This window comes from Cebidichthys violaceus, unplaced genomic scaffold (genome assembly GCF_023349555.1).
Source record: "Cebidichthys violaceus isolate CVI_PGR_0920_01 unplaced genomic scaffold, fCebVio1.0.p SCAF_15, whole genome shotgun sequence".
NCBI classification, from domain to species: Eukaryota; Metazoa; Chordata; class Actinopteri; order Perciformes; family Stichaeidae; genus Cebidichthys; species Cebidichthys violaceus.
In genome coordinates this window covers 917,560-943,925 of record NW_027176318.1, presented here as the reverse complement: position 1 = coordinate 943,925, position 26,366 = coordinate 917,560, and the positions used below count along the sequence as shown (strand labels likewise).

General features: G+C 44.6%; 1 protein-coding gene across 1 annotated transcript; it reads left to right on the top strand.

Annotated features, from left to right (window-relative positions):
* Positions 1–787: 787 nt before the first annotated feature.
* lancl2 (LanC lantibiotic synthetase component C-like 2 (bacterial)) lies at positions 788–17,107 on the top strand. Its single transcript, XM_068709592.1, has 9 exons — positions 788–998; positions 6,057–6,174; positions 6,256–6,463; positions 7,478–7,625; positions 9,849–9,995; positions 10,562–10,744; positions 12,239–12,415; positions 13,156–13,228; positions 14,774–17,107. The coding sequence occupies exons 1-9, from the start codon at positions 834–836 to the stop codon at positions 14,848–14,850; spliced, it is 1,296 nt and encodes a 431-aa protein (XP_068565693.1). The 5' UTR covers positions 788–833; the 3' UTR covers positions 14,851–17,107.
* The last annotated feature ends 9,259 nt before the right edge of the window (positions 17,108–26,366 follow it).

Below are 26,366 nucleotides of genomic sequence, written 5' to 3'. Positions count from 1 at the left end.
TATATTTGTATGTTAACCATTGGCGGGGCCTGTGTGGAAAGCGTGGCCTACTCAAGGTGACATTCGCTCGCCAAAGTTGTTGTTTTTTTACACTCAAGTGTTTATGCCTCAATAAAAGGCGATAGCTTTAGCTGCTCTTTTTATTTTTTATTTTTACATTTGTTAGTCATTTATTTAAAAGTTTCAGCTGAACAAAACTTTTTCTTTTTCGGATTTCCTATCAGTGCCTTGGGTCTTAATATAGTCTGAATATGTGAACCACAACCCAAATCATTTAGCCTATACCGGTTCAATAACAATAAGTAACCTGGAATGACAAATAACCACGAGGTTATTGTGCGTGAATAACCTCAGAAACAACAACGATCAGACGAGAAATTAGCATTTCGAAATAATATGGCCAGTACAACGTTCTATTCTCTTCAAAATAAAAGTAGCCTATAGACTATTATGTCACTTTTGCAAATTGCTGCTAAGCCATTCTCTATATAGTTATTATATCTATATAGTAATATAGTTATTAATATAGTTATAAAAGCTTGAATTTGTCTCATAACTTGTTTGTAATTCATTTACAAAACATCTTTTTCCGTCTTTCGTTTGTATAATGAGGAGCAGATATCATTTTGCCTCTGTGACAAACTTTAAACCCATTAAAACACATTTTCATAACCACTTAACAATCGTCATGGTATTTATTCACGTCACTGTGGTGTGGTTTAGTTTGATATAATTCAATTTTCTCAAACGCGTTTTTCTTATTTCCCCTAATGGCCGATCAGGGTGCCCGAGGATTTTCTTTTCTTTTTTGTCCCTGCCGAGCCGCCGTAGCGATGGGAGATAACGTGTCCAAGCGGCTGAAGCTGATCTCGGCTACAGAGGCGGAGATGGAGGAGCGGTCCTTTCCAAACCCGTACCCAGACTGGGACCCAGGAGCCCTCACCTCCGGCTCCGGAGCAGAGGAAGATTACAATGAACCATTTGATGCAGAAGGAAAGGTCAGAGGCTTTTGCGTTTGCAGCATTATTTGTTTTTAAGAACACACCTGCTGACGTGCTAATAGAAAGTTGAGCTAGCTTAGCTCAGACTTGCACTTCTGTCGTAGTTAGTTGTCACAAGACAATCATTGTCAATGATTTGAGTGTATCTGGAGCATTTTAGAGGTGTGGTTGCTCGTGAACAGAGCCAAAGGTAATGCTACGTGGAGACATTGAGGACAATTCTTGAGACTCACAGCGACAGGCTGACGATACTGATGGACATCATTAATGTTGAGGTTGAGGTTGGTGGACGTTAAAGTAAAGTTACTGCGTGTCATAGTAACTTTACCCAAAATACAGCAGGTCACAGGCGTTTGAGGCGTTTGCTTTACGTTACATTACGTCAGTGTTACGACGCTGACGTTTCAGAGTTGTGAAAACTTGATTCCATTTGTGAAAATGCAAGGAAGGAGGGGGGGGAGGGGGAGGGGGGGGGGGGTGTCAGTCTGTTTTGTCACATGTAGACCACATTAGACCAGGTCTTTAAAAAAACAAAACAACAATGATAATGGTGTGTGTGTGTGTGTGTGTGTGTGTGTGTGTGTGTGTGTGTGTGTGTGTGTGTGTGTATTAATTAATTGATAAAATAGTACAGATCTGACCTGTCTTGTGTATCGTGGTGCAATATACCTAATGTGAAATCAGCACAACATTTTTTCACAAACAGAAAAAAACTGTGACTTATAGAGTCACAGTTTCACAGCTTGTCAATGATAATCTATTGCATATTTGAATATGACTTGATTAAGTGTAGGCTTAGTGTTTTTGGTCTATTTGTCTAGATGTGAGAAAAGCAGTAAAATCTGCCTCTTTTTTGTTCTGTTTGGAGGCAACAGTTTGTGATGTTGTCTAGAGTTGTTTTGATGGGGGGGGGGGGGGGGGGGGGTCGCTTCAGTGAGTGAGCCAATGAAAAGGGATCCAGGAAAGCTTCTCTGTTGGAGGTAACCACTGACAAGAAGAACACCACCACCAGTGTTTTGTTGGTTCCAACCAACATTAGCACTGTGTAAAAAACATATACCCCAATAGTACTAACAAGGACTTGTTGTGTAGTACTTGTGTGTAGTACTGTGTCGTGTAGGAGCTGCAGGCGGAGCTTTCTGTCGTTTTTAGTTGCGCCCTTCTCGTTCTCCTCGGCGTCTCTGAACATACCATTGTTATGCTAAACGGGACCGTGTGTCACTCTGCTTTGTTCTCCGTCGATCCCGTCGTCCGTGGATGACTGCAGCAGTGAGAACAGAAGGACTCCGTCACAATCCTCCCTGTTTGAGGACAGAGAGCCCACTCTGGTCAGGCTCTCTGGGTTTTAGCCTTTAGGACTGTCGGTTCTGTTTGTACTGGACTGGAGTCGAAAAGGAATTTCTGACTGACAAGCAGCTGATCTGGAGCACAAGGCAAACTAGAGCGGACTGTTGATGGCCGTGTTTCCTGGTGCATAGCAATATACGTTTATAACGAAGCCTGTCTATCTTGGGTTTTTTTTTGTGTGGCAGTAGCTCAGTCCGTTGGAAAGGGTGGCCGGTTCAAGTCCAGCCAGGACCGGTCGGAATGGAGTGTAGATCGGTAGCTGGAGAGGTTCCGGGTCACTTCCTGGGCATTGGCCAGGTGCTCTTGATCCCCATAACTGTATAAAGTTTACATTTATAAAGCTGTATTCAATGCTGCATCTGCTCAGCTGTCGGGCTCACACAGCAGCTAGCTAACAACGCCATACTGGAAAGGTAAGGTATAACGTAAACCAAAGTCCCACTAACTACTGGTTAATGATTAATGAAGCTAACAGCAGGGACCACCCAAAAGAAAATGCCTTCCCCTCATGATCAGCCCAGCCTTGTATCCCATCGTGCGGGGAGTGAAATGACTGCAGATGCAGACTGTTACTAGCTCGTGATAAAACAGTGCGCACCCGACCGGCTTGAACTAGCAGCAGCAGAGATCGGCCAGAGCTGAGATACCTGTTCTCTAAGCGCTCCCTGTTAATTTATCAAGCCAGTGGATAGGAGAGGAACCGGCCTGCAGTCCAACAAATAGCTCCCGCGTTTCTTGTGCACTGCCGGACTCCCAATCGGTGTTTGATTGACGAGGTGGCTAGTGAGAGACTCTCGCTGAAATCTCTGTGGTTCCCTAGATCCTCTTATACACTTCGCAGTGTAGGCTGAATGTGAATGGAGCCTGTGGAGAATGAATTGACTCCATATCCACGATTAAACCACCCTTTGAAGCATGGTCTGACCTATCCGGTTAAATCTGTAAAGGGTAATTAGAGCCTTGAGCCTTGTGGAAAATAACCCAATTAACATAGTGTGTTTCCTGAGATGAATCCTAATGATGGGGAGTCTGGGTCATAACCTCCTGGGTGATATCTGAGAAATGATTAGGCTTTCCCCTTACTGACAGAACACGACCGACAGAACACACTTTTGTGCGTTTTATTACCTCTGGAATTAGCAAGGCAAATGTGGACCTGCTGCTCTCGGGTTCACTCAACCTATTTAGATGAAAGCGGTCTTGGTCGCTCATCGGATCAAGCCATTAGTAACAGTGTGGTGCCAGCTGTGGAGGGCAAAGGTGTAATCTGTGCAGGTGACATCTGGCAACTCTGCTTGGGAATCTGTATGGCTCCAGCTGCTCCACATAGGCCCGTTTCCCAGCAGACGTTTGGGCACGTCGCCGTAGGAAAAGCACACGCTATATCATGAAATGAATATCTGAACTCCATTTAGATGCATGCTTGGACGACTTGGTGCCATCGTTAATGTTATTGAGGGCTAACACTGAGTCACAAGGTCCCAGTTCGATTTGTTTGCAGATTCAATTCAATATTGAATGGATTATGGATATTTCAGTTGCAATACCATAGTGGCTTTGATATAAAATAGATTCTCTGAGGTGTAATAGGGCAAGTTGTACAAGGAACCCTCTAACCTGGTGCATTATTAACAATATTGATGTTTACAAGTAGCTTTTACCAATTCATAAGCGGACATAATCATAAACCTGTCTGATAGAAATGAAAAATATATATTAGTCAATTGATTAACAGGAGTAAACCATGAACAGAATGTTCTTTGAAGACAAAAATCAATTAATTTGCCAAATCAACCCATCAATTTGTCAAATACAAATGTGGTATGTGGTCAATAACTAGATAACTAGCAAGTTAACTAATGGAGAAAAGTACTGAGAAGATCAGAACCAACAATGTGGGCTGTGTTCAAACTTAGGGTTTAAAGTGATCAACTCATTTAGAAAAGAAATGTTTTGCAATGAAGAATGGATGGAGATAGATGAATGGACTCAAATCTCCTCAGTTGGCATGCTCAGTTAAGCTACATCCCACATGGTTACAGCCAGCGAGCAAAAAGTAGCAAAAGGTGGGAACAAGTTATGCATTGTGTACTTTTCTTTAGGCTGCTATGTGCTGGTTAACTGAATTATCATAAAAATATATTCTCTCCAGTAATCAAAACATAAGCTTTCACTTTATGCGGATGATCTCCTCCTCTTCCTCTCGGACTGAAATCCCTCCATTCCAGCTCTCAAAATGATTTGATCAGGTCACGTTAGGAGTGAGTGTAACACATCGTGTCAGCCATGCCTCCATGTAATATATCCATCCTATATGACTCCGCTCAAACAATCTTGGACATATAAGGGGGCAGCGGGAGGACGATCTGGAGATGGTGGTGCCAGACTCAGCTTGGCAGTGAGCAACACCTTCATCACTCATCATCGGTATCTATCAAACATGGCGTATTGTCAGTTCAAGGTGCTCCAAAGGCTTCATCTCTCCAGGAGTAGGTTGGTTAGAATGTCAGACCCCGGATGCAACCAAGAGCCAGCCGACCTCAGTCGTATGTTGTGGTCAGACACATTCAGAATATTCACTTATGTTCAGCAAAGACATCGATCCTAACCCCCGGACTTCTATCTTTGGTGCAGCGCCGAATGAGATGCAGTTATCTGAAAATCAGATAGAGGCTTCAGCTTTTTCCACATTACTGGCTAGACGACTGACTCTTTTTAGTTGGAAGAAGTCCCATAAACGCTGGGTAGAGGAGGTGAGGGCCCACTTCAAACTAGAGCACTTAAATGCACCATGCGGGGATCCACAAAGTCTGGCAACCGTTTCTATTTCATTTTGAACATTATTTCCCCTCAGGTAGTCCAATTATGAATCCTAACCCTTTCTTTTCCATCTTATTCAGAGTTATTTGATTTGGATTAATATAGCAATAGAGCACAAATGGTATCCTGTGTATATGTGAAAGTATGTATGTTAGATTGCCAGTGTTATGGGGGAAAAAAAGGTCTACATTTTATGTTGAAATTGTGCAAAATGTCCGAGTTTACTCGGCCAAAATTTCTGGAAATTGACCAGAATTGTCCATCCTGTCCAGAGCACATAAAGTGGCCATCGGGTTACAAACTGAATTTACGTTAAGTAGTGACAGCTGATGTGTCCTACTGCCAGCGACGTTTGCCATTTTTAACAGTAGTAGTAGTATTTTTATTAATTACTAATTTATTCTTTATCCTCTGGCCAAAAATCCCTCACTTTTTACTTCCTTTTAACTCTCCAAACAGATACTGCGCCTGCAAAAAAAGCACAGCTTTGGTTGCTGGGTCCTTATTTGACACTCCAACATCGATAGAATGCTTTTGGTGCTTGTTCGTCTGTTTAAAACGAAAGGATTACTTCGCTCCTTAGATGCTTTCAGTGTGTTTAGGCCTTCAGTCTCTCTTTTAAACTGTCAAACTACAGTTGGTGGTTGTTAGAACAGTGAAAAGGCTATCAAAGATGGCTTTGATGAGTTTTATTTTGTTTCTGTTGAAGTGTCCTTCACAATTATCAGCGAGGTAAAATGACTGTTCCTGCCTGGTAGTTTTGAGGAGTGCTTATACTGGAGTTGGTGATTGTTGGAACAGCGGGAGGACTATCCACGTTGATGACTTTTTTCTTGTTTCTGTCGAGGTGGCTGGAGTTTATAATTGTGCTTTCTCTCTCCTCCTCAGGTGAGCGCATCATTCCAGAAGAAGGTCCAGAATAAGATCAAAGATCTCCTCCAGCAGATGGAGGAGGGCCTGAGGACCGCCGACCCCCATGACTTCTCAACCTACACCGGCTGGACAGGTCTGTTGCCAGCGCTATAAAACTGTGCGCCTGTTCCTTGTGTCAGGCTTACTGATCCCCGGCGTACTATCTCCACCACAGGCATTGCCTTGCTGTACCTCCAGCTGCACCGGGTGTCCCAAGAGGCCACCGACCTGCAGAGGGCACTGGACTACGTGAAGCGGACCATGAGGATCCTGAACGGCCGCAAAGTGACATTCCTGTGCGGCGACGCAGGGCCCCTGGCAGTAGGCGCGGTGGTTCACCACAAACTGAACAACACCGCTGACAGCCAAGACTGCCTGTCCAGGTGAGTGGTTGTTCAACACGGTGCATCCAATGTGGCCCACGTCACGTTAAATGAGTAGCACCCAGGCAGCAACCTCCGGCTCTGCCAAGTGAAGCCAATGTAGAAGTGTCTTAAAGCTGCATTCTCTCTAGTGTCCACCAGGGGGCGACTCCCCTGGTTGTATAGAAGTCTAGTCTAAAATGACTCTACTTCTCTCTTGATTTATTCCCTCAGTAAACATTGTAAACATGAGTTTATGGTCTCAATCTCTAGTTTACAGTCTTCTTCAATGCAGCACGTCACTCCTCCGCATTCCAAACATGGTAACTTCCGTTCATTGGTTGCAAAAACAACAACATGGCGACTGCCGTAATCCAAGATGGCAACGGCGAAATCACCAAACTCAAGACTTCAAAAAAACGTCACTCCACAAACCAACGGGTGACTTTACGATGACGACGTCCTCTTCTTATACATGGTCTACAGGAGCACCACGACATGCATTTCATGAGACCGCTGCACATTTTGGCAAAATGCAAATGTTATGTAAAGATTTCAGAAAGTGGTATGTTTCTCAGTGAGCCTGACTCAGGACCTCAGTGTCCTCTTAGTCATTTACAACACAATAATATACCTAATCATAGCTCATTTATATACCACTAACATCAGAAATAAGTGAAAGTGAGCCGATCATCATGACTGCAGGGGAAATTACTGCACAGCGACATCCTAAACTGCAGGGATTTGTTATAGTGATGTGTACAATATCAATACCTCCAAACTTATTTAATACAATTATTGTGTGTGTGTGTGTGTGTGTGTGTGTGTGTGTGTGTGTGTGTGTGTGAGAGAAATACTGAGTTCTGATGTTTTGAAGTGTGTTTTGCTGTCATTAATGGGTAACCCCCCCCCCCCCCCGTGTGTGTGTGTGTGTGTGTGTGTGTGTGTGTGTGTGTGTGTGTGTGTGTGTGTGTGTGTGTGTGTGTGTGTGTGTGCGTGTGCGTGCGTGCGTGCGTGCGTGCGTCCGTCCGTCAGGCTCCTCCAGCTGCAGCGGTCCGTGCTGAGTCCAGACTCTGAGATGCCGGATGAGCTGCTGTACGGTCGCGCCGGCTACCTTTACGCTCTGCTCTACGTCAACAAAGAGATGGGAGCTGAGACGGTGGACGAGAGCACCGTTACCAAGGTAAGACCCTTAGTTCAACTGTTTCACTTACAGTTTCCATCTTTCATCGAGAAGTATTTTGAAGCACAAGCATATTGCATTATTCGACCTCGAGCTGCAACGGATCTCCGTAACGACCATTGGCCGATTAGGGAGGAAAAGAAGTAATTTAAAGAATCCTATCAAATGAGACGTTATCACGAGTTGCTCATGTCTCTGATTACAGCTGATATATTGATAGCTGTTCTGTTGGAGGGTGACCACCGCAACATCAGCCACCATATGCCACCACAGGGTCTAGTTTTAGTCAACAAAAACCCAAGGCTTCAGTCAGCCTGTGTAATGGAGACACGCTGCTGCTAAATCTCACGTCTTTGGCATTTCTGTACGAGAATATCTCGTCACTTATTGGCCAAAATATATACGCCGATACCTCTGGTTTACATCCTCTTTTACTGTTACAGCTTGTCAGTTCATTTACAATCTGATAAATGATGTTGAGGAGGTATATACTCTATATGTTCATACATGCATAGACGGCGTTTGAGTTTGTGCTCTTCCCTCTATAGAAGAGGAGGTGAAACTGTGCTTGAAAAGTATCTCTAGACGGCAGGCAGGCTGCTGTAATAACCATCTGTTGGACATCGAGTTGGGACAAAAGTGGACGAGGACACAAACACATACAGTGGATAATAATCTCTCCACGCTCTATTTTAATTATTTATTTAAGCGCACACACACACACACACACACACACACACACACACACACACACACACACACACACCCACTCGCTGCAGAAAATTGCAGGGCCAGCTGTCCCCTTTTGGTGAAGTGCCAGGCCAAAACACATGTACTGTACACACACACACACACACACACACACACACACACACACACACAGTGTGACAGAAGGGCTGAGAGAGTAGGCAGCAGCAGTGGGCTCACACGAGTCTCCGATAGAGGCTTTGTTATGACTGATGAAGGGATACGAATGTGAGGCTGTAAAACTCCAGTTTCTCTGCAGCACCGCTCTGCTGTCCATATACCACCAACACACACACACACACACACACACACACACACACACACACACACACACACACACACAGCAGCACTCTGCACGCTATACCAAACAGTGGCTGCGCCCCAGCGTGCTGTTTAGAGATGGGTTTTTTTTTTGAAGCGTTGTGAGAACCAGAGGTTGCCACCTGATCATACAGTATCGAATGATTTTGTGTGTGTGTGTGTGTGTGTGTGTGTGTGTGTGTGTGTGTGTGTGTGTGTGTGTGTGTGTGTGTGTCTTTTCCAACAAATGCCAACCTTGCTGTCAAAGCCGTGCAGGCTGACAAACTGTTTCATGATGATGCCTCCGTCCTGCTGTGTTACTGCATCTGCTCGACTGAAAAAAGAAATAGAAATGAACAAGATAATTGGTCTAAACCACAGCTAGATTAGCAGTCAGTGAATATTATAACTCTTCTCAGAGCCCCACCAGTAGTGCCGGGCTGAATAGGTGATACTAGATGAAAGGTCATGGTGTGTCCAAGAGGGTTCATCCTCTGGGGAGCATCAGTGTTCTTAGTAGATGAGAATCTACTAAGTCTCTCTGTGTGTGGACAGATTTGGTCAAAAGAGATGCAGTATCACCACAACTCTGCAAGATGCAAAGATAGTGTATGCATACAGAAAGATGAAATGGTGGTTTGGAGAAGGTGTGTTTGAGGCGGGGACGGCAGTATAGATGTACAGGACTGAAGCGTTGTGTAAATGAGCAGTTGGCTGCCTATAAATCTGCTCAGTCATTAAGGGAGGCAGTGCTGCTGCAGCAGAACAGTCTGCCTTTCTTTTTCATTCACTCCATCCTGCTTGGGGACAACATAAACTGCTGACTCCCAACTTCCAGCCGCAAGACACACACACACACACACACACACACACACGCACACAACCATACACATACATATATACTGTACATATACCTGTGTGTGTATACATGTATGTATGAATGTTAAAAACTAACCCTAATCAGATTTGCTGAGGGGTTTGAAAGGATTTTGATCCAATAATCAGGTTTGATTGTGGGCCAAATTCTCTTTGGACGTTCTCCACATGAAACACCAATATTAACGCTGGCAAGACGTAGGAATTCAGTTCCCAGAAAGAGAACTAACATTCTGCCAGGATGCCGTCAGACCGCTCCGCTCCACTATAAAAACCTTTTCCTCCCACACCGATCCTCAGGTGGCGATGGCCATCGTGGAATCGGGGAAGAACATGTCGGCGGAGCAGAAGAAGACGGATCGCTGCCCCCTGCTCTATGAATGGCACAAGAAGCAGTACATCGGCGCTGCCCACGGCCTGGCTGGCATCTTCTGCATGCTCATGCAGGTAAGACGGGGGTCCAGTGGCCGGTCGATGGTGCTGCGACGTCATGGTTACATTTGAACTGTGTGGTCTGAACAAATACTCAAATATTTGATACCTGCCATGATTGCATGCAACTTTTTAAAATGAGGAGGATGTGATTCAAGTGGTTCCGGTAAACACCAGAATGTGTTCCAAGCGTAATTCTTTAATTTCACCTCAAAGAACGCTCTCTTAGATCGTCGAACAAAACGCGGTAAAGCACGGCCGCAAAGTGCATGTTACCGAAGCAACCATGAATGAGCTGCAAATGTGAATTCTGTTTGCTTGTACCCTAACCATGCCGGAACGGCCACACTCAGAGGACATGAGGTGGTTGTGAAGCAGTTCATACGATGTGTTGTCAAAAGTGCTTATAGGCAACAAAACCCCAGCCTGCTGGGACTCTCTGTGCCGGCTTAATTTGAGTTGCCGTGGCCGCCGAGTGTGGCCGTCTCGTCTTTTATGTGTTTGTTGTGTTTCCAAAGCAGGGTAGTATCAACTCTGACGGAGACGACCGGCGATAATTAGAACTATCTCTCTTTTTCCAGCCGGGAGCAAAGGTCCACCCGGACGTTCTGTCGGAGCTGATCCGTCCCAGCATCGACTACGTCCGCCACAAGAAGTTTCGCTCGGGGAACTTCCCGTCGTCGCTGAGCAACGAGAGCGACCGGCTGGTTCACTGGTGCCACGGAGCGCCCGGTGTCGTCCACATGCTCATCATGGCTTATAAGGTGAGGCCGTGTGGTCAAAGCTCTCGCTGTGGGGAAACCACCCTGGTCCGACACTGTGCTTTCACAGTGGGAGACACGACCTCTTTATCACGGTCTCACTGTGAACAGAACACAAGACAGATCTGTTCATGGAAAAGAGAGAGTTGGTGAAAACTCTACTTGAAGTGGGGAAAAAGAGGACTGTGAGGCAGATGATGAGGCTTCATCCCAATTTACAAAGGTCTCGTTCAGGAGCATCTGACAGTGAGTGCTTCTGTGGTTTGTTCCATTTACTGGAGATGTTTAGGAGTCGGTATCGGGATCCACCGTGGCATGTTTTGATGGATCATGATGGGCTGAAATAAAGCAGATGAGAATTGATTCTCTCCTTAATAACAGCTGCAGCATTTCACAGAGTGTGGGCCGAGTGTTTCTGTTGGTCCAACAAATCCAACAGAGTGACGCGTCTTATTTCTAGCCGAGCGCTTCGCGTCAGCTTCGGGAGACGACTTCTTCCAGTTAGACCTTCCTTCATGTTATAGTGATAATTTAAGTTCGTCAGCTTTAGATCAGGACCTCCAGTTCTGATCAAGTAGCTTGTGAAAATTAAGAAGTGTGTGATGGATGTTTATTCCACATTTAGGTGAAAATAATCGGATTAGATGCCCAATGCAAAAGTTTCCATTGAAAATATTTGGTATTTTTAGTTTGAAGGACGAGTCTTTCATCACAATAGTTGATATTAAATGTCCTGATTGAAATGCAACTTGTTTCCTGCCTCTCTGCTTTTCTTTACATGACACAGCAGCTCCATGAACACGGGCTGCTCTGCTTCCTTTTCGAAGCCCTCGCAGACCTCGCACTGCTGTGAAAGCTGTCGTCTCATCACTTTCGTTCACATCTGACAACTCTTTCCTGCTCTCCAGGGAAGGACGCAGCCTGTCAGCAAGGCTTTTTCTCCTGTCTCGTACGGCCTCAATGATAAAAGGACTCATTCTGCTTGTTTTAGGTCAATGCCAAGATATACAATTAATTCAGTGTAATGTCTCTGAATCGCTCCGTCTCAAGGTCCGATTCACAGAAGATACCATTCATGATCTTACAGCGCAAACATGCCCATAAAGTTTTGCAGCCGAGTGCAATTTGCACTTTTTTTCCAGATGGAAAGTGAAAAAATAATTTATTTACTGACCTTATTTTTATTTCTTTTCCTCCCCTCGTTTTTTTAATGGCTCTGCAACAGCCGTGGGAGGAGGGATTATGTTTTGGGGTTTTGTCCGTCCGTCCGCTCCATTCTCATGAATGCAATATTTTAGGAGCTCTTTGAGGGATTGTTCTCAGATTTGGCAGACACGGTGAACTGATTAGAACTTGGTGGCCAAGGGGAAAATGAATTTAAAGTGCCAGTGCATTTTTACAGTGGTTGTTGTTGTTGTTGTTGTTGTTGTTGTTGTTGTGAGCTACTCCTTTGTCCCAAGTGTGACTAACGGTTTGGCTTCATCCGTGTCTCCCCAGGTGTTCAAAGAGGAGAAGTACCTGAAGGAGGCTGCAGATTGCGCTGAGGTGATCTGGCAGCGGGGTCTGCTCAGAAAAGGCTACGGCATCTGCCACGGCACCGCCGGCAATGGCTACGCCTTCCTGTCCCTGTACAAGCTCACCCAGGAGAAGAAATACCTGTACCGCGTCTGCAAGGTAGGAACGAAGGGTTGGGCTGCTTTTTGGAGGAGCTAAATAAACCAGCAGCAGCTATGTGAAGTCTGGGTCGTGTCGTTTGAATGACAAACCTCCGGAGGTGTGGAATCAGAAATAAGTGACCTTACCAGACCTCTGTGGCCTCCTGCTCACCTCTGCTGCAGGCTACTTTAGCTTCCGTTTGCGTTGCATTGTGGGTAACATAGACGCCAGGTTTTATCGAGTAAGAAGAACTCGTGAAATAAAGAAAGTGGATGCGTCTTGTTCTGTTGCATTGAGTTTGATGTTTTGATCTGTAGAGTTCTCTTTTGCTTTCATAGTTTTCTGTTGAGACCCAACAGCCTTCACACAAACGAATATATTATTTTGGTTCTGAAAGCAGCTGGAGCTGCACTGTGTTTATAGCTGCATTAGGGTTATATAACAGGACTGCATTAGCAGTCATTAGCAACCAGTAGGCTTAATGGTCTACTGTCTATTGATTGGGTTGCATCATTTTACAAGCCTCCATCCCAAAATCTCAGCGGTAAAGCGTGTGAGCGTCACGTTGTCCACAGCTTAAAGAAACCCGATGTCTTGTTGCTGAAATAAAGGACGCATCACGTGTTGTCGGTGGCACTGACCTAATCGAGCAACAACTTGATGCGTCATTTTCTTTCTTCTCTTTTGCATATTCTCAAATGTGTATGGTTGATTGTTGCATTGATGTCTATGAACACATTGATATTACCTCCCTCCAGTTCGCCGAGTGGTGTTTGGCCTACGGGACCCACGGCTGTCGCATCCCAGACAGACCCTACTCTCTATTTGAAGGTACCGACTTTTTATCATGCAACTTTTCCACCACACCAATTTCAAATCCGCCTCCCTTTCAAGAACCCCGGTCTTTTGAACAGATGTAGTAGCGGGCCTGCAATGTGTGTTTTGCGAAACACAAAGTCTGCTGCTAGCTATTCTTCCATCAAAGGCCGATTATACAGCACCCTGTGTAACTCTGTTAGAGTGGCCTTTCAGTTCACTCTAACGAAAGAATGAAGCAGAAACTTCCACTAATGAACCACTGACGGCACAGAAGCAGCAGGTCTAATCAAACGTCTTAAATTCTGATGCAGAATACTACCTATTTGTTTTTCAAAATAACCAGTGTCTTCTTTTACTGAAATATGGGAAGAACTTCTCTCATAATAACTTGCAAATAGGAAGACTGAAACGTGTTTTAATGATGAATCACTTTTTCATCAGCTGATTGTATTCATTCATGCTTCCAACACTGGTGGTGGCAGCGACCTGTCAATCACAGTAGTCCCGCCCTAAAGCATCCCCTGCTTTATGTTCTGTTTGACTCTAAATGGACCATAATGTACTAAATGAACATCATGCTGTATTGAAGAAGACTGTAAACTAGAGATTGAGACCATAAACTCATGTTTACAATGTTTACTGAGGGAATAAATCAAGAGAGAAGTAGAGTCATTTTAGACTAGACTTCTATACAACCAGAGGAGTCGCCCCCTGGTGGACACTAGAGAGAATGCAGCTTTAAGATCAGTTTCTATAAAACAATGGTAGCGCTGCACTTAAGGCAATCCGTTCAATTTAAACTTGACTCACAAAAGGGTCCATAGCAATACAAATAAAATAAAAACAAGATTAAAGACATACAGGTTAATACCACAACCATTCATCATGAAATTTGAAAAAAAAAATACCTCAAATGTAGGCCAATGTTTTCTGAGCCAGGATGAGTACCAAGAGCAGCAACATCAAATATGTTATCTGCAACATAACGTCTGAAGAAACAGTCTTAGAAACTGAGATTTCATTAACCTGAAGATGTAGGAATGAGTGTTTAATATGCATACACTGATTAATATGTTTCAGAGTTTGTAGTGTTGATGAGAGAATTATGCGCTTACTTGACCTAATATTTATTATATAATATTTGGTCAATAAAGTAGACTAGTTTCACTATTAACGCTAGACTATATGGTCGACGCTGCTTCCGTGTTTACATCCTTATTGAACAGCATTTCAGTCAAATGTAGGGTCAGAAGTGTCGACCATATTTCATATTAGCGCTTACATTCTTCACTCTAAACGTTTCATATGTTAGTGAGAAAAAAAAAGTATGGATTAAGAGAGAAATGTGCAAAAATATATACACAATAAAAATCTCAGGGAAAGCAGTACCAACGACCAGTGTCCCTGTGTACTTCTATATAATTAGTTCACACATGTTTCATACAATGGTTTATTATTGCAAAATGTCTCCAATGAGAGAGAGCAGGAAACTACAAAAGTTGACTGACAGACAGCGGAACCTGTAGCTGGCAGTAATGGACGTGTTTCTCCTCTCAGGTATGGCAGGGGCCATCTACTACCTGTCAGAGGTGGCAAACCCCGAAGCCTCCTGCTTCCCTGCCTTTGAACTTTGACCCGCCAGCCGACGGCACCGAGGACGAGGAAAGGGTACGGGGGACGAGTTTCGGACAAAACTTGCGTCTTTGCTGGAAAGCTAGACAAGGATGTATTTGTGATGCAGCTTTCAGCCTTGGTCATGAGTAAGTAGTGACCAAATTACACTGAAAACTAAGAACTGAGAAGAGTGAATGCAATTGATTGGTTTGGTGTATGTATATATATATATATATATATATATATATATATATATATATATATATATTATATTATATTATATAGCTTGGTTTGTGAAATTTAATCCAAAAGATAAATGGGAGATACATTTTGGACATGATCCTGTAGAAATAAAGGCAGCTGCTGGACTGAAGAGGACAATGTTAATGGATAATTCTCTTCCTGAAGATTGGACATCCTGTGTTCCTATCGTTGGACTGCTGTCAAAACGTCCCGTCACGCTCCAGCGTGTTGGGGCGAGGACCCCATGTCTCTTTCTCACCCTTTACAAGTTATTGCCAGCTGGCATGGACACATAAGAACACACTCTCAGCCTTTAATATCATAGCACCCAGGCCAAGAAAAGAGTGTGTGTGTGTGTGTGTGTGTGTGTGTGTGTGTGTGTGTGTGTGTGTGTGTGTGTGTGTGTGTGTGTGTGTGTGTGTGTGTGTGTGTGTGTGTGTGTGTGTGTGTGTGTGTGTGTCACTTCTCCAGGTATTTGTCACATAGTGGGGGGGGAGTTTCTCTGTCATCATGAAGAAGTCAACTAGCTTAGTGCGAGGTTTAATAGAAGCTAACCAACATATTAGCTGTTAAGTCAAATTTAAGGAGTAACTAATCCAAGCGCCCAGGACGAGCAGTTTTGAAGCACATTTTACATAGTGGCTAAACGGTGGGATTGTAATTTCAGGGGTCCTCTTGGGAGGCCATTGGGCCCAAAATGACGTTTCCCCCCATAGACTTACATTGGGAAAGAGAAAGAGAAAATAATTTTTCAGTAAATCAACCTCCCAATACCAACACTCAAATAGCTCTTATTTTATGCATTAGGTTTTAAAAGGTGGAAAAGACTTAAGACACAACCAGTTGCATCTAACTTAGGCAATTTTCCATTACTAGTACAGCAATTTCCATGATTTCATGCTACAGTTATACAGAATATTAAAAAAAAGCAGAACTGTTGGCCTTGGTCTACGTAACTTCAGTATGTAGCCGAACTTTATTACTTTTAACTTATCATTTTGTGACAGTTGTAACTCTTTCAATTAGCTTAGCTGCTAATCGCTATCATGCTAACTATTGTTATGATTAGGGTTAGGTAAGTGCTTTAAAGGTTCTGTTATAGTGACAAAGTATAAACTTGTACAAACATTTGTGAATTTGAGTTTACGTGCAAGGCCGGGATGTGTGTATGCTAGGGATTAGCAGTAGTGCTAGCTATGTGTATGCTAGAGATTAGCAGTAGTGCTAGCTATGTGTATGCTAGATATTAACAGTAGTGCTAGCTATGTGTATGCTAGATATTACCAGTAGTGCTAGCTATGTGTATGCTAGAGATCAGCAGTAGTGCTAGCTATGTGTATGCTAGGGTATTAGCATTAGCGATTCATTGGCTAAATGAAAGGGTAACGGCTACTCTTCACTAATACTCATGTCTCTACAGTCTAGAGTTGGGAGACGTTGACTTTAATAGAGGTAGAGGTTCGTCGGTGATGAAAGCTCCAGATCAGCTAGTGGCAAAATTAAGTTGCAATAGTTTCAACCAGTAGAGGGGAATTGTATGCACATTTAACACAATATGCAGAATACTTTGCACTGACATTTCTAAATTTGGCGCTGAATCCATCGACAACACTACCAAATACCATATACATTGTTTTTCAGCTGAAAAAAACATTTGGGGGTTTAGTTACTCTTTAATTGAGCCTTCACTAAGTCCTGCCCCTTGAATGGCCAATCATAGTGTAGCACCATGGTCAGACCACTAATCGTCTCTCATGCAATGGTTTCAGATGTTCGCCATGTTCAGGCTGCTTTAAAGGATGTGGAGCTGGTCATGGTTAAACATTGTGTTACAGTGATACTCGTTACCTGGAGAGGTTGGAAGGAGATGTGTGTTTCTAAAATGTCACGTTTCTACGTAGAAACCTGTGGAGCTAACATTAGCATAGCGTTAGCACTTCTAAAAGCTACTGATGGTATACTGAATGTCTACACATGCTGCTTTTGCTTTTTAATTATTGTAATGGTGAATAAAGAGCTCCCTGGCTACAGGAACACTGTTGTTGCTTAATTTCATCGTCTATTGTCTCGATGGCCACACGGTGGTTAACTTTTACACTGTGGGCTTTAGGCTTTAGCCTCTATCTTTATGGCCAAATCCCAATGTCCTCCATACACCCTAAGCCCTGAACCCTCAACGACTTAATTGACATCACCTGGTAAGTGGTTGAGTGTGAGAGGCTGGAAGGGCTCGAAATGGTGTAAATATGAATGGGACAGCACTTTGCTGCTACATATCACGTTACCATGAAAACAACAAAATAAGATTTGTGGGTATTTATTTTATACTTTGTGCTCCCTGATTTGAACGTCTTCAGGCTCTTTCCTCACAAGATGAGGTAACTTCATATATTTACTTGTTTTTGTTAAAACACCTTCAATGACGAAATCAAATATTTGATAAATAAATAAATATCCTCTGATTTCAAGTTTATTTTTTGTTCCATCTTTAACTCTGAATGTTTCTGTGTAAATATAAGACAGGCTGAACACACTGAGCCGTCCTGTTTGACCTTTTTTTTAACGTCTCTATGTGTCCACTGGTTACCCCGTGTTTCACGTCACGTTGCTATGACTTGTGGGTAATTCTCTTAGTCTGCATCTAATGCTGACTTACGGAAAGTGTTCATAAAGGGCTCAAAATGTCTGCCAGAGAGCCCTCAAACACTTGAGGATTTGACAGTGGGACAGAACTAAACCCGCATGGACTTCGCGGGAGCGCGCCTCAAAATCCGTGAGTCCGTAAGGGGGGACATTGGGATTTGGCCTATCTTTTAAACTTTTCTCTGCTGAATCCGTATGACATCCTGGATATATCCTTCAAACACATATTGTAGACCAGTGATTCATAACCATGGGCAAACCAAACGACCTGTCTGTAACAGCGTTCTGTCTGTGGACTCTGTCTCACCTGGAGTGCCGATCGCCGGTGATCGATTCTGCGCATGCCTGGCTTATGTCGAACGAGCCTAATGGAAGCGTCATTGCTGGCGTGTGCCACATGTTTTTAGACGTGACATGTGAACGGCCCCCAATGCAGCATTTTTTTTTTGTGAATGTCACGACAGACACCCATCTAGTAATACTGCAAATATATAAATATTGCAATACTTTCATCAGTGGGCCATAGGATCAATCATAATTGCATTACCTCCTTCAGCGATACTGACCTGACAGACATTAATTAAATTGAAAATCATCAAGATTGCCACCTTAAGGCCGTGCCATCAGTGTGTGAGTGTTTAAATAATAAATCACATTCTATGACAATTAGAAGGAATCAATCTGGTATCTGTGGCTGTTGCAGAACTGTGATCAGCCCGTCCAATCATTTTATTCTGCTCTAGTGAAATGATTTGATGGCTACCTGCCTGTCTACATAGCTGCCGTCGCACACTGACCATGCTAGCTACCTTCACTGGTAACGAGTTGGCAACACTGGGCTGGGTTTTCCCTGTTGGATCATTTGTTAAATCTGGCTAACTATTGCTGATTTCTCCAATGTTACCTTGCTAAACTAGACAAGGAACCCCATAGAAACACCACTGCACTGTAAAAGCTGGACAATATTATCATGGAGTCTGTTTTGAACAGTTTCAGAGTGCATTGCATTTATGAAAATGTAACACTCTTAGGATCCGCGGGATACTCAAACTGTTGGACCAGGGCCTAGATTCATAGGGAGAGGTTAATAGACACAAAGGAACTGGAACCACAGAATGGTTTGACTTCAAAGAATATATTGAACCTTGTGAAAATAGAGAAATTAAATATTTTAAATTGACATCTTGTACAACAATGCAATCCTCAGCCCACCGAACTGTACACACTCCTTCCCACGACTCTGCCTTGATATCCTGTCCATGAATACCACAAACAGGATTGGTGACAAAGTGCAGCCCTGGCGGAGGCCAACCCTCACCGGAAACGAGTCCGACTTACTGCCGAGAACCCGGACACAGCTCTCACTTTGGGCGTACAGGCCCCCAGAAGTGGCCCCCTCACCCCATACTCCCGCACCACCTCCCACAGTATCTCCCGGGGGACCCGGTCATACGCCTTCTCCAGGTCCACAAAACACATGTAGACCGGATGGGCGTATTCCCAAGCCCCCTCCAGGATCCTTGCGAGAGTGAAGAGCTGGTTCGTTGTTCCACGGCCAGGACGGAATCCGCATTGTTCCTCTTCAATCCAAGGTTTGACTATTGGCCAAACCCTCCTTTCCAGCACCTTGGAGTAGACTACCAGGGAGGCTGAGTAGTGTGATACCGCGGTAATTGGCACACACCCTCTGGTCCCCCTTTTTGAACAGGGGAACCACTGCCACTCCCTAGGCACCGTCCCAGACCTCCACACAATGTTGAAGAGACGTGTCATCCAAGACAGCCCCTCCACACCCAGTGCCTTCAGCATTTCTGGACGGATCTCATCAATCCCTGGGGCTTTGCCACTGTGGAGTTGTTTGACTACCTCAGTGACTTCCACCAGGGAAATTGATGATGCTCCCCCATCAGCCTCCAGCTCTGCCTCTACAATAGAGGGCGTATTAGTCGGATTCAGGAGTTCCTCAAAGTGCTCCTTCCACCGCCCGATTACCCCCTCAGTTGAAGTCAACAGAGTCCCAGCCTTACTGTATACAGCTTGGATGTTTCCACGTTTTCCCCTCCTGAGGTTCCGGATGGTTTTCCAGAAACACCTTGATGCCGACCAAAAGTCCTTCTCCATGGCCACTCTGAACTCCTCCCACACCCGCTGCTTTGCCTCCTTCACGGCAGCGGCTGTAGCCCTTCGGGTCTGTCGGTACCTTGCAACTGCCTCAGGAGTCCTCCAAGATAACATTTCCCGGAAGGCCTCTTTCTTCAGTCGGACGGCTTCCCTGACCACCGGTGTCCACCACGGTGTTCGAGGGTTACCGCCCCTTGAGGCACCTAAGACCTTGAGACCACAGCTCACCGCCGTAGCTTTGGCAATAGAAGCTTTGAACATCGTCCATTCCTGTTCGATGCCCCCAACCTCCACAGGGATGCTAGAAAAGCTCCGCCGGAGGTGTGAGTTGAAGATCTCCCGGACAGGGGCCTCCTCCAGACGTTCCCAGTTTGCCCGCACTACCAGTTTGAGCTTACCAGGTCTGTCCAGAGTTTTCCCCCACCCTCTGACCCAACTCACAACCAGATGGTGATCAGTTGACAGCTCCGCCCCTCTCTTCACCTGAGTGTCCAAAACATACGGCCTCGGATCCGATGATACAATAACAAAATCAATCATCGACCTTTGGCCTAGGGTGCTCTGGTACCACGTACACTTATGAACATCCTTATGCTCGAACATGGTGTTCGTTATGGACAATCCATGACTAGCACAGAAGTCCAACAACAAACGGCCGCTCGGATTTAGATCAGGGAGGCCGTTCCTCCCAATCACGCCTCTCCAGGTATCTCCATCGTTGCCCACGTGAGCGTTGAAATCCCCCAGCAGAACTATGGAGTCCCTCACTGGAGCCCCATACAGGACTCCAGTCAGGATCTCTAAGAAAGCCGAATACTCTGAACTGCTGTTCGGTGCATATGCACAGACAACAGTCAGAGTTTTCCCCCCCATAACCTGCAGGCGTAGGGAGGCGACCCTCTCGTCCACCGGAGTAAACTCCGACGCAGCGGCACTCAGCCGGGGATTTGTGAGTATCCCCACACCCGCCTGGCGCCTCACACCCTGGGCAACTCCAGAGAAGAAAAGAGTCCAACCCCTATCCAGGAGTACGGTTCCAGAACCGATGCAGTGCGTAGAGGTAAGCCCCACCAGATCTAACTGGTAGCGCTCCACCTTCCGCACAACCTCCGGCTCCTTCCCCCACAGAGAGGTGACGTTCCACGTCCCCAGAGCCAGCCTTTGCTGCCCGGGTCTGGTCCGTCGAGGTTCCTGGCCTTCACTGCCACCCATGGGGCAGTGCACCTGACCCCAGCGGTTACTCCCGCAAGTGGTGAGCCCACAGGATGGAAAGGAGGGGGGTGCCACGTTGCTGCTTCAGGCTGTGCCCGGCCGGGCTCCGTGGCAAACCCGGCCACCAGGCGCTCGCTGTCGGGCCCTCCGACTGGGCCTGGCTCCAGACGTGAGCCCCGGGCTTTCTCCGGGCAGGGTCTCCTCGACTCTTCTTTGTTCTTTCATTGGGGTTTTTGAACCATTCTTAGTCTGGCCCTTCTTAGTCTGGCCGCTTCTTTGTGAAGCGGTTGGGATGAGGATCAGCACCTCTAAATCTGAGGCCATGGTTCTCAGCAGGAAACCGGTGGATTGCCCACTCCGGGTAGGGAATGAGTCCTTACCTCAAGTGAAGGAGTTCAAGTACCTCGAGGTCTTGTTCGCGAGTGAGGGAACAATGGAACGTGAGATTGGCCGGAGAATCGTAGCAGCTGGGGCGGTATTGCAGTCGCTTTACCGCACCGTTGTGACGAAAAGAGAGCTGAGCCGCAAGGCAAAGCTCTCTATCGACCGGGCAATCTTTGTTCCTACCCTCACCTATGGTCATGTGGACTGGGTCATGACCCAAAGAATTAGATCGCGGGTACAAGCGGCCAAAATGGGTTTCCTCAGGAGGGTGGCTGGCATCTCCCTTAGAGATAGGGTGAGAAGTTCGGTCATCCGTGAGGGACTCGGAGTAGAGCCGCTGCTTCTTTGCGTGGAACGGAGCCAGTTGAGGTGGTTCAGCATCTGGTGAGGATGCCACCTGGGAGCCTCCCTAGGGAGGTGTTCCAGGCACGACCAGCTGGGAAGAGACCCCGAGGGAGGCCCAGGACCAGGTGGAGGGAAACTGGCCTGGGAGCGCCTCGGGATCCCCCAGTCAGAGCTGGATGATGTGGCCCGGGAAAGGGAAGTTTGGGGTCCCCTGCTGGAGCTGTTGCCCCCGCGACCCGATCCCGGATAAGCGGTCGAAGATGAGATGAGATGAAATGAGATCTTGTACAACATTGACGATGCTCTTCTCGACATATTACTCAACACTTTTCCATTGAAATGGTAAAAGTGTCTTTGAAATGTTGCAGCGTTCCTTCAGTTTGTTCCTTTCGAGTTCAAGTTCCTTCCTGGTTTCCTTATCCAGTCGGCTCAAATAGTCAAACAGTCAGTTTCAGTTCCAAAGTCAAGTAGCAAGTTCTATTGCTTTCTCCACCCACACTGGTGCACTCAGGTGATGAGGAATGAAGAAACGGTTGTTTTCTCCTCGGGGTAGGGAGATGATGGGTTCAGTGGAGGCTCTCCATCTCCCTCATCAGGGAGAGTTCAAAATCCAGAATCAAAGGCATCCAGGGAACCTCAAAAACCTAGCCTGTATTAGACAAGGCTATTACTATCATCAACTTCTGTCATGGCCATAATGAATTACATATCGGAATTCTCAAAATAATACACAGCAATTCTCATGTAGAAACATGGAGCATTTTATCCTTCTTTAACCAATGACGATTTCTTTTTAAGCTATTTAACCATGAAGTATGATTATCAAACATTTTAACCATGGATTAAACATATGTATGTGTTTCTCTTTTAAACCATGAACTGAGTAACACCTAAAATGATTTTACCAACTTCACATTCATAGTCTTGATGCAGACATTCAGTAGTTCTCTTGAACTTACTTAATAAGTTTAATTTAGCTAAAACTCACCAAGTTGTAAACTCGTGGCGCAAAGGTCTCTGAATCCTCGCTCTCACGTCACATGAGTGCAGTCTCACAAAGCGCTCAGTGTCTCTGACAGTTAACAGTTTAACTGAACTAATTTATACACAAATAACGCTCCTTCCCTCTCGTATTTGCGCGGAACTTATTTTCCTTCCCCCAATCGGGAGTTTTCATTCCCCGAAATAACCAATGAGAAGCTTATCTGGGTAAATACTGCTGTGATTGACACTTAGTTTAACAACAAGAAACAAGGTTGAATTAAATTGACAATAAATACTTAAATGATCTTGCTGGGTTACATCACAAATAGAAACATAATAAAAATATTAATTAGGGACTCAAATTCTCTACCTGGTTCCAAAAACATTTAATAATAACAATAATCAAGTACCCTAAAGACTTTGACAAGCATATTTTGCCATATAAGTGCTTGAAGGCAGTGGAGAAAAAAAAAGCAGAGAAGACGGACAAGAAGGAGACATTCCTTCTCCCACAGAAAGAAGTTTCCCGTTGGAAGAAATTCAAAGGTTTCTTCATCCGTGGTCAAATGCAGGACGTTACATCGATCAGTGAAGACGATGCTCCATCGGGTAGTTCCCACATAAATATGGAAGGCTGGACAATAATAACACCAGATTGAGTGATTCAACAGCTGATCGACATTGAGTGATTCAACAGCTGATCAACATCACTGGATTCAACAGCTGATCAACATTGAGTGATTCAACAGCTGATCGACATTGAGTGATTCAACAGCTGATCAACATCACTGGATTCAACAGCTGATCAACATTGAGTGATTCAACAGCTGATCGACATTGAGTGATTCAACAGCTGATCGACATCACTGGATTCAACAGCTGATCAACATTGAGTGATTCAACAGCTGATCGACATTGAGTGATTCAACAGCTGATCAACATCACTGGATTCAACAGCTGATCAACATTGAGTGATTCAACAGCTGATCGACATTGAGTGATTCAACAGCTGATCGACATTGAGTGATTCAACAGCTGATCAACATCACTAGATTCAACAGCTGATCGACATTGAGTGATTCAACAGCTGATCGACATTGAGTGATTCAACAGCTGATCGACATTGAGTGATTCAACAGCTGATCAACATCACTGGATTCAACAGCTGATCGACATTGAGTGATTCAACAGCTGATCATTAGACATGGCTGGAATGTTGTCTTTCCACAACCTCTGGATGCTAAGTCACCCAGAGGTCTTAGGTAGTGTTCAAACTTACAAATTCTCAACTCAACAAACTATCCTGACAACAATATGAAGCAGTAATGTTTGCTGTGGTAACGTTACAGTCGGAGTGTTATATAACTGTTCATGTTAGTTTAACCTGCAGTTAAAGCTCTTCAATAATCATTCTGGACACTTTATGTCTCAATGTGTAAATCTGTAGCCAAAAGTGACCAATACACACATGCCAAGCAAACTTGATCATACACAAGCTTTGTGACCTTGAATTAGACCTTGATGTACAAATAACCTTTGTTCATATGATGCTGATAGTATCATTCTGTAGTAATCACTAATATAATGCAGGCCCTATAGGAACATGACTTTATATATTCAGTATACAGAGACATTAGATAATCCATTATTACAGGGACGTGCGGTCAGGGGAGACAGAGCCTCACCTGACATCATGACAAGTAAAAAACAAATAATGCTAAAATAAAATAAATATGAATATTTCTCTACTGATCTGTGCTATAAATGTAATTTCTGTATGATTCCAATCATTCCAAGCATTTTTATAATCATAATCTCTGAATGATGTCATGTCCTGTTCAAACAGAGGAGACAGTGAGGTGAGGCAGTGACCAGCTGTTCCTCTCCTCACTGTGAATCCTCACTAACTGTTGAGCCTTTTTCTTTCTCATTGTTTGTCACCACTGTAATATCTGTAGACTCTTTTATTATATGTCCTTTCTTTAATGTATTTCACGTCTGTGTAGAACATATTTAGTGTTGCTGATCTGACGTTAAACCGCAGTGCAAAAGCACAGAGGGGCAAACAGTACCTCTGCCTCACTGAAGGGGGCGAGCGAGAGCCCCTGTGTCGGGTTCATGCTTGTTCTGTCATTGCTCTTCTTCGACGCTTCTCTTCTTCTTCTACACTTCTCTTCTTCTTATATTTTGCTTTGACCACAAGAATGTAAGATTCCATATCCAAGCTTAAAAATGTCTCAAAAAACTGTGAAATATGAACAAATCAACAGTAATTCATCGTCGGACAGGTAAAGTAACCTGTTATGTGTTTGTTCTTCTCTTTATACATCCTGGTTGTTACGCAGATTATTGCGCAATCTCACGATGTTCGCGGGTGGCGCTCGCGATCGCTCCGCTTCTGAAACGCTCTGGAATCAAATATGTACCTTACCTGTGTGTGTGTGTGTGTGTGTGTGTGTGTGTGTGTGTGTGTGTGTGTGTGTGTGTGTGTGTGTGTGTGTGTGTGTGTGTGTGTGTGTGTGTGTAAATAATGCTGATATGAAAAACAACCAGTATTCAATGTGCAAGCTGCCAGTTGAATGGTGATTTAAGCTCCTCTATTGGGTTCATATGTTTGTAAATCTGACTCATGTAGTGTCAGAGCCTCACCAGACACCAACCTCACCGCACGTCACTGCAACCAATGAACAGAAGTGATCATATTTAGAACGTGGAGGAGTGACGTAGAGACGCCGTATACGGCTCTGGTAGCGGCAGCGACCTGTCAATCACTGTGTAGCCCCGCCCCTAAAGCTTACCTTGCTTTATGGTGTGTTTGACTCTAAATGGAGCATAATGTACTAAATGAACATCATGCTGTATTGAAGACGACTGTAAACTAGAGATTGAGACCATAAACTCATGTTTACAATGTTTACTGAGGGAATAAATCAAGAGAGAAGTAGAGTCATTTTCTTCTGTACAATTCTGAGTCGCCCCCTGCTGGTCAGTAGAGATAATGCTTGCCATGGCATGTAATTGCAGGGTAAACACAGGTGTGATTAAAAAAAATAATTATGGCCCTGTTCCATTTAGGTGGGCTGGGGCCCTGGAACTGTGCATGCTGGCTCACTGTAATGGTTTTGACACTAAATGGAATGGGACCTTTATCATTTTGACCCATTACACCTGTGTCTACCCTTCAATTATATGTCAAAATGGCTGCTGGTTAATAGGGCCCATAGGCGTGTTGACTTGTCATAGGAAAAGCACAGGTGATACTCAGAACACTAACGAGGACTCTGTGACAAGTGAGCCAGCATGCACGAAACCAGGACCCTGGGTAAAAACAGCTAAACGGATTTCATTATTTACACTATAAAATAACCCTATTGTGTTCCTTTGTTAAAAGAAACCAACGCAGAAAATGTAATGCAAACAGGCACTCAGCGACTCTCCTAGCTAATGCTGTCGTTTCTCTTGTGAGGACAGTCTTCAGGAGCCTGTGCTGGGATCTGATTCACATGTGCACACACTTCATGAGAACGCAGCAGACGACTAGAAAAAGAACAGAAATGTAGGCTCATTTAGCCCAAGGAGGTTGATGAAGGGGACTATAGAGAGC